At 37.1% G+C, this 9,203-nt stretch overlaps 1 protein-coding gene across 1 annotated transcript; it reads left to right on the top strand.

Annotated features, from left to right (window-relative positions):
* The first annotated feature begins 311 nt into the window (after positions 1 to 311).
* Positions 312 to 6,492, top strand: LOC142336437 (uncharacterized). Its single transcript, XM_075385272.1, has 3 exons — positions 312 to 818; positions 1,752 to 2,031; positions 6,137 to 6,492. Exons 1-3 carry the CDS (start codon positions 324 to 326, stop codon positions 6,316 to 6,318), a joined length of 957 nt encoding a protein of 318 aa, XP_075241387.1. The 5' UTR covers positions 312 to 323; the 3' UTR covers positions 6,319 to 6,492.
* Positions 6,493 to 9,203: the final 2,711 nt, after the last annotated feature.

Genomic DNA, 9,203 nt, shown 5'->3' with positions numbered 1-9,203 from the left:
TAAACCCGCTCATCCTGTTGACAACGAGCTTATGAACAGGAAAGTTGCTGCAGAAATGGATGATACGAAAGATGATACTCATAACGAAATTGTTGACAAAGTTAAAGGGTTCCTGAAACAAAACCAACAATAGTTTTCCCATCCACACTGAATTGTTTTTCTTTATACAGATCAAACGATTATTATTTTGAGTTTAATTTAGTGTAGTAAATATATGAAATTTAGCTAATAAAGTTAATAGATGTCTAATAAAAAAATTTACAATCCCTACTTCTAGTTTCTAATGTTCAAAAAACGTTAAATTAGCGGAAGTTCTTAATTGTATGCGTGTTTTTCAGTCAGTCAATATGCCTCTCACAGCTGCTAGCCAAACTGGAAAGCCCAAGCTTTCTTTTTTCGAAGATTTTGCCCTTGCCGGAGCTGCTGCGGTAATCTCGAAGACAGCTGCTGCTCCCATCGAAAGAGTCAAATTGCTTGTACAAAACCAAGATGAGATGATCAAAGCCGGAAGATTAGCTGAACCTTACAAGGGCGTTATTGATTGTGTAAATAAAACTTACGCATCAGAAGGAGTAATTCCGTTTTGGAGAGGAAATCTGGCTAATTGTATTAGATACTTCCCAACGCAAGCTCTTAATTTTGCGTTTAAAGATCAAATTAAGGCTCTCTTCAAACCCAACAAAAAAGATCCTTACGTAGTCAACTTCAGTAAGAACATTGCTAGCGGTGGCTGTGCCGGATCACTGTCTCTCTGCTTTGTCTACTCACTGGATTATTGCCGAACCAGATTGGCAAATGATGCTAAAGCTGCTGGAAAGGTTGGTAGATATCTTCTTTCCCATTATGTCCCCATCCACCAAAGCTTCGTGGTCGTTTAATGTATAGCCCACCCCACCCCCAATTATTGTAAAGAAACCATATTGGGTACAATTGGAGTTAACCGGTTGGTTCTTTCATGCAATATATGAATGAAGCAGAATGTAGTTAACATTGCGTCTGAAGCAAGTCAGTCATCGCACCAGTTTAGCTCCTAAACTGTGTCTGAAATTTCTCACAGATAATTTTGGCCCAGACAAACACTGGCTGATTAATTGCTCGAATGAAGTGTAAAGGAGTTATTATGGTAGAATTTTTGTAAGAACCGACATTAGAAAGTCTCCGTAAAAATGCGCCGAATAACCTGATCTAAAGAACAGAACGGTGGCTGCAATTAAGTTGCTGTCTAATATTTGGAGAAATTTATTCTTTCTCTTTCTTTCTTTCTTTCTTTGTAAGTTAGTTACCTCTGAGAATACTTGCTTGGGTACATTGATCTCGTGCTTCGGTGACTTAAAAAAGAGGGATCAAAAAATTCTCAACCAACTATAAAAAAAACATTGAAAATAGATTGAAATAAATCGAAGAGATCAAATGTAAATATCGAGTCCGGCCGTTAACAAAACAAAAAAATGAAACGCGCTCCAAAGATGTCCTTCACCTATCAGTGAACTTAGTGGTTTTATCTCCCGCTCACTTTCGGCCTATAAAAGAACGAATTGAATTCTTTGATCACTCGAATCCCCTTTTGTAAACGTCGGAACTAATTGCTGGTACTCGCCCCCCCCCCTCCCACCAGCACAAAAAAGGACTATTACCACCCGCCTCCCTACCAAATATCGCCCCTCGTTAGTTAGTAGCTTGAGAGCAGAATTTCGCCAGCATTAGGCGCTTATTTTCTTATTCATCTGCAGCGAAGCATAATTTCGTTTTAGGGCGGAGAACGACAGTTCAACGGAATGGTAGACGTGTACAGAAAGACATTTGCATCTGACGGCATTGGAGGATTGTACAGAGGATTCGTGATCTCTTGCGTGGGTATCTTTGTGTATCGAGGCTTCTACTTCGGCATGTACGATACATTGAAGCCCATCTTCTTGGGAGAGAACGCCAACTTATTGCTGTCCTTCTGCTTGGGATACGGTGTGACCGTGACTGCAGGACTTATCTCATACCCCATAGATACCATTAGACGAAGAATGATGATGACATCTGGTGAGTTTCCAAATATTCCCTTCTGATTTAGTTTTTGTCAGCACAATTAAAATTCAATCTATTTGTATAAACTGCTTGAATCTCAAATATTTGCGGAATAAAAATGATCAAGGAATGCGGTAATTTTGCTGAGTGCGGTATAAATGAACAACCGTTCACATAAATGCGGTATTTTTGAAATAAAATACAGGTATTATATAAGCAAATAAAGTGGGTATTTCCATTCATCGAAGCCCCACCCCCCCCCCCCCCCACCCCCCCGGACAATGGAACATGTTCGGTAATTGGGCACTATGTGCAAAATGATTACTAATCGGGGGTCGGGAACTCTAAATGTAACAAAAGTATTCCACTCTAAATGTACCGTTTTGTATTCCACTTCGCGAAATCGAAAAGTAGATGATCCGTTGTTCTTGGGGAAATTTGTGGCATGCTTCGACATTATAGAACGGTACTCTCCACTTGTGTTGCGTAGCATCACAAACTAAATATGTACCAATACTAAAAGTATCTCGCTTCTGTTGCGTTCTGTTTCTAGAACGCGTGAAGTGGGTACGACATCTTTCCTGATTATTTGTAGCATGCATAGATTTTATCGCATGGTACTCTCCACTTGTGTTGCGTAGCATCACAAACTAAATATGTACCAATACTAAAAGTATCTCGCTTCTGTTGCGTTCTGTTTCTAGAACGTGTGAAGTGGGTACGACATCTTTCCTGATTATTTGTAGCATGCATAGATTTTATCGCATGGTACTCTCCACTTGTGTTGCGTAGCATCACAAACTAAATATGTACCAATACTAAAAGTATCTCGCTTCTGTTGCGTTCTGTTTCTAGAACGCGTGAAGTGGGTACGACATCTTTCCTGATTATTTGTAGCATGCATAGATTTTATCGCATGGTACTCTCCACTTGTGTTGCGTAGCATCACAAACTAAATATGTACCAATACTGAAAGTATCTAGTTTCTGTTGCCTTCCGTTTCTAGAATGCGTGAAGTGGGTACGGCATCTTTCCTGGTTATTTGTAGCATGCATAGATTTTATCGCATGGTACTCTCCACTTGTGTTGCATAGCATCACAAACTAAATATGTACCAATACTAAAGTATCTAGCCTCTGTTGCGTTCCGTTTCTAGAACGAGTGAAGTGGGTGCGACATCTTTCCTGATTATTTGTAGCATGCATAGATTTTATCGCATGGTACTCTCCACTTGTGTTGCGTAGCATCACAAACTAAATATGTACCAATACTAAAAGTATCTCGCTTCTGTTGCGTTCTGTTTCTAGAACGTGTGAAGTGGGTACGACATCTTTCCTGATTATTTGTAGCATGCATAGATTTTATCGCATGGTACTCTCCACTTGTGTTGCGTAGCATCACAAACTAAATATGTACCAATACTAAAAGTATCTAGCTTCTGTTGCCTTCCGTTTCTAGAACGCGTGAAGTGGGTACGGCATCTTTCCTGGTTATTTGTAGCATGCATAGATTTTATCGCATGGTACTCTCCACTTGTGTTGCGTAGCATAACAAACTAAATATGTACCAATACTAAAAGTATCTCGCTTCTGTTGCGTTCTGTTTCTAGAACGCGTGAAGTGGGTACGACATCTTTCCTGATTATTTGTAGCATGCATAGATTTTATCGCATGGTACTCTCCACTTGTGTTGCGTAGCATCACAAACTAAATATGTACCAATACTAAAAGTATCTAGCTTCTGTTGCGTTCCGTTTCTAGAACGAGTGAAGTGGGTACGACATCTTTCCTGATTATTTGTAGCATGTATAGATTTTAACGCATGGTACTCTCCACTTGTGATGCGTAGCATCGCAAACTAAATACGTACCAATAATAAAAGTATCTCGCTTTTGTTGCGTTCTGTTTCTGTAAACGCATAAAGTGGGTACGACATCTTGATTAATTCTTTGTATCTGCATAGGTCTTATCGAATGGTACTCTCCACTTGTGTTGCGTTCTGTCTCTAGAACGCATGAAGTGGGTACGACATCTTGGTTGATTTTTGTAGCATGCATAGATCGTACCGAATGGTACTCTCCACCTGTGATGCGTAGCATCGCAAACTAATACGTACCAATAATAAAAGTATCTCGCTTTTGTTGCGTTCCTTTTTCTGTAAATGCATAAAGTGGGTACATCTTGGTTGATTCTTTGTAGCATGCATAGATCGTACCGAATGGTACTCTCCACTTGTAATGCATAGCATCGCAAACTAAATACGTACCAATAATAAAAGTATCTCGCTTTTGTTGCGTTCTGTTTCTGTAAATGCGTAAAGTGGTTACGATATCTTGATTGATTCTTTGTAGCATGCATATGTCTTATCGAATGGTACTCTCCACTCGTGTTGCGTAGCATCGCAAACTAAATACGTACCAATAATAAAAGGATCTCGCTTTTGTTGCTTTCCTTTTTCTGTAAACGCATAAAGTGGGTACGACATCTTGGTTGATTCTTTGTAGCATGCATAGATCGTACCGAATGGTACTCTGCACTTGTGATGCGTAGCATCGCAAACTAAATACGTAGCAATAATAAAAGTATCTCGCTTTTGTTGCGTTCTGTTTTTGTAAACGCATAAAGTGGGTACCACATCTTGGTTGATTCTTTGTAGCATGCATAGATCGTACCGAATGGTACTCTCCACTTGTGATGTATAGCATCGCAAACTAATACGTACCAATAATAAAAGTATCTCGCTTTTGTTGCGTTCCTTTTCTGTAAACGCATAAAGTGGGTACGACATTTTGATTGATTCTTCGTAGCATGCATAGGGCATAGGTCTTATCGAATGGTACTCTCCACTTGTGTTTTGTTCTGTCTCTAGAATGCATGAAGTGGGTACGAAATCTTTCCTGACTTTTTGTAGCATAGATCTTATAGAATGGTAATCTTCTTGTGTTGCTTAGCATCGCAAACTAAATACGTACCAATAATAAAAACATCTCGCTTTTGTTGCGTTCCGTTTCTAGAACGCATGACCAATTCAAGCCAATTCGTTGTGGGTTGGTGAGCATTTCATCCGAAATTAGTGGGTTTATATTGGTGTCAAAAAGCAACAAAACTGTATTCAGAGAAACTCAATTTGTTTAGAATTTGAGTACAGTGAGATATTTTATCTGGCTTGGCAGAGGTCTTAACTTGAGCTGCTATCTGTAGTATACTTTTTAGGCGCGTTCGAATCGGTCAATTTATATGCGGTGGGCACTATTTTGAAATGAGAGAAAGACTTTTATGTTTATATTTACTTCATTCGCTTAATTTTTAACCACAAAGATATGCGAAATTAACAAAGTATTTTCTGATAAGCGGTCAAACTTCCTTTTCAAATGAGCCTTTCTGAAATTAGTTTCAGCTTTAAGAATTTTTGCAAGGAAATAGATTTTTCAGGCTACAGGAATCGTTTGTATAATTTATCGTAAGCGTTATGAAAGTTTATCGGAAAGCGTTTTTTGCTCAGGTAATTTTGTTTCACCAACTAATTTTTCATATGCCAATTCCAACTGAATAGAACCAATTCTGAGTGGTGTGAAACCAATGCTTTTTGAATGTTTCTTTCCTCGGTCACGTTATTTTTCTAGGTCGCTGTTCACTGAAGCTTGGTGGGAGTGGTTTTTCTTGACATCGTAAGGTTTTGCCTTTTCTTTGAACCTTAAACTTGCCCAAGACCAAGCAGCTCAATTTACATTCTTTCTTGGCTAACTGAAAACGTTTAGAGTTTGTTTTTTTATGCGTAGAGCTTGATTTAAAATTTAAATCCTGCTGATCATGTGTGTATGTCTCGTGCCTCATTATGACCGGTGATGTTGATTTAAAAAATAGTGGTCTTCAACTAGGGAATTTTTCTGCTGAAGCTATTATGGTTTCCAAAAAGTGCCTGAAGCCCGTTCGTAAGAATGATAGTGACTTCTGCAGGAGCAAGTTAGAAAGAAAAATAAGACAACTTTCCTTGCGTGCGATAGCCTGATACGAGTTGACGGGCCTCCAATTGAATTCCTTCTGTTTTGTTTCAGTTGCTTCTTTGATCTGATTCAATTTCATCAATTGATGTTTAAGTGATTAATTGATGTTATTTGCAGGACAAGCTGTGAAGTATAAGGGATCCATTGACTGTGCGATGCAGATTATGAAGAATGAAGGATTCATGTCCATGATGAAGGGAGCCGGAGCTAACATTTTGAGAGGAGTGGCTGGAGCTGGTGTATTGGCTGGTTTTGACAAATTCAAACAGGTTTACATGGTCTGGAGATTTGGCAAATGAGCTGAAAGCTGTTAGCCGGAGCGATCTCGTCGTAGCACAAATATCAATAGAATTAACTGAGCCAGAACTATGTACAGCTTCAATATGAACACAATTTATGTAATCATATTGTGCGGTCTCAAATTTCCACACTACCCACGAGTTCGACTAAACATCTAATTCAATAATTACTTATTCGTGTTTTTACTTTAAGCTCACGATAGAAAGTGATGTCGATGAGTACAGTATCATTCGTCTCCTGTTCCAACTGTTCAAGTGGTTGGCATGCAGCATGTTATCCTGGGTGTCTTATTGGGAGAAATAAAAGTGATATCATTGAAACTTCTAAAACTGAATAGAATGTTGGAAATTTTATTCAATAGTATCTTGGGAAAATAGATTTAAATTTTCTCGACCGAAGTTTGGAGCAATTATAATTTGTGTTCGATTCGAGAGCAATATGTCCGACCTTCATACAAGCAATCATACACAGGATATTTTTTACCGTATGAAATTTCGAAAATAGAAACATTAGATAAAAGGTGATATCTTTAAACAACCGAGCATGGCGAATCAGGTGAACTTGAATTAGATTGAACCATTTTTCGAGCTGAAATTTTTAATATTTTGTGCCAAATAATCGTTAAAAAATGGGCTCGTGAGACAGCGTTTTTTATAGCTGCGAAGCTGTAAGCTGAGCGTAGCTATATTGCGGTGCTCTTGGTTTTTTTACGACTCGAAGAGGAGTATTGGTTTTCTCTCGATTTTTTTTTACAGGAAATAGATTTGTTCACGCGGCATTTTGACCTAAAAGCGAAAGTGAGAAAAGCTGTCTTGGTAAACAGATTTTCGCTAAGCGAGAGAAGTTTTTTGATCATGCGCTGCGTTTAGTGAATGACTTTTTGACTTTGAAAAGTAGTTTTTGACTGAATTGCACATATAGATAACCGTTTTTAGCCGTTTTTTCGTCTAAGTGGGCCAATTTTGCTTTTAAATTGGTTTCTTGTAGAAATAAATTTCATTCCTTGCTATATTGAAATGTCAACCTCGGAAATTGATACCACAGTGTTTTGCAGAGCCTGAAAATGCGTTTCAAATCGAAAATTGTCACATAATTTCTGATTTTTTAGTTAATTTTTGGCTTTTTTAGTATTAATTTCGTCATTTTTGGATCTTTGAACCGTCTTTTGTCAAAAATCTGGTTAATATGGCAATTTCTCTTTGATAATTTCTATTTTCAACGCCTCTTTCTACCTCGATGTAATTTTGTTTCATAAAATTGTACATATGGTAATCCGATTTTGGTAGTTTTTTTCCGATTTTCTTCAGTTTTTCGTTTGTATTTTGATTGTAATTGCTAGAAATAGTTTTTTTGTGCAACATGCGGGACTTTAATTTTGTTTCAATAAAAATTCAATCATTTTTGGCGTTAAGCTCTCTGAAAAAACAGTTAAGACAGCATTCAACACATAGAAAATATAACTAGTCATCCGATACAATGATCTATCCTACTAAAGAGAACAAAGAAGCATGAAAACGCAGAATTTATAAATACGAAACATTGAAACATTTTGCAAAAAAAGATGGTCAAAGAACTTTTAAGTTAAGACAGCATTTATGAAACAGTTTTAACTTAAAAGTTCTTTGACCATTTTTTTTGCAAAATGTTTCAATGTTTCGTATTTATGAATTCTGCGTTCTCATGCTTCTTTGTTCTCTTTAGTAGGATAGATCATTGTATCGGATGACTAGTTATATTTTCTATGTGTTGAATGCTGAACAATGAAATGTATTCGTTTTTCTTGAATTTTTTAAATTGATTTTTAACTTTTAAAAATCAAGAATGACTTTTTGTTACGGTGTTCCTTGCATTGTGCCCATTTTTACATTCTGGTTAGTATCATTCTAGTTTTGTCTTGACACCTACTTTTATTTTCGGTATATTGATTTTTTCAGTTGTAAAAAATGAATGATTTCAGCTTTTTCTAAGATATTCGTCATTTCTTTGGTTTGCAATTGATTTCATTAAACATAAGGTGGTACTGAGAGTTTGAAAGCAAGCTTTTCCCAAAATTTCCACTTATGGCTAATTACTACAGCTTTCTGCCGGCCTTGGCATTATTTTAAATGATTTTTTGCTGGTGAATATTCTGCTGCTTATGTCTTTTCTATGATCAATTTTATTTTTGATTTAGTATGAAATCATGTTGTCTAGCATATGTACAACAAGGAACAGGTGTTCGTTGTTTTTGTCTTCATTGCAGTGATTAGAAATCTGATTATAGGTGTTTTCTGATTCTTAAATTTGAGCTTTCTTTTTTTGAAAAGATTTAACTTAGTTTCTAAAACTATTATCTCCCGTTTGCTTTCGCGATCTTATTCAGATTAGAATCATGAATTATATGAAGGCTATTGAGAACCTTTTCAGCTTTTTCAGACTATCAGGTTTTTGACGACCTTAATTATTTCGGATTTTTTAACTGTACCAAACGTTTTCAATAATATAAAATTTTGCTGCATTTTGTTTCTCTTCTTGACAGTGGTTTAGGTTTCACCAATCTTTAGAGCAAACCTGGAGAGGTAGTGAGTTAATGGTATAATACCAAAGGTAGTGGCTTCCGTTGCAATTACGGTTTTGTTAGTGAAGTTCTGACGCTTCGAGTTGCTTCCGGAATTCTTCTGGCTATGTTTTTTGTTTCGTCGTCTGACGCTCTTTTTTCGTTTAACATTTGTTCACACAGCAAAGCTGAAAAAGTCAAATTTTCTGAATGACTTCTTCCTCTCACTAACGGCATTTGCGCAAGTGACGTCATTTCTCACTCGCTTTAGCAAAAGTTTTTAGGTTATTTGCGTGATTACATTTTGATCATACTTGACTTACCTCACTCAATAAAATGACTTTTGCA

The sequence above is a fragment of the Convolutriloba macropyga genome, chromosome 3, assembly GCF_964194025.1.
Source record: "Convolutriloba macropyga chromosome 3, txConMacr16.3, whole genome shotgun sequence".
Taxonomy (NCBI): Eukaryota; Metazoa; Xenacoelomorpha; order Acoela; family Convolutidae; genus Convolutriloba; species Convolutriloba macropyga.
Note: the sequence above shows the minus strand (reverse complement) of the source record. Positions and strands in the feature narration are given on the sequence as shown.

What these genes read in the sequence shown, in the direction of transcription:
- LOC142336437 (XM_075385272.1), top strand. Translation starts at nt 324, where the DNA reads ATGCGTGTTTTTCAGTCAGTCAATATGCCTCTCACAGCTGCTAGCCAA. An exon ending in ATGCTAAAGCTGCTGGAAAG is followed by an intron (nt 819 to 1,751) that starts GTTGGTAGATAT and finishes ATTTCGTTTTAG; the next exon opens with GGCGGAGAACGACAGTTCAA. An exon ending in AAGAATGATGATGACATCTG is followed by an intron (nt 2,032 to 6,136) that starts GTGAGTTTCCAA and finishes TGTTATTTGCAG; the next exon opens with GACAAGCTGTGAAGTATAAG.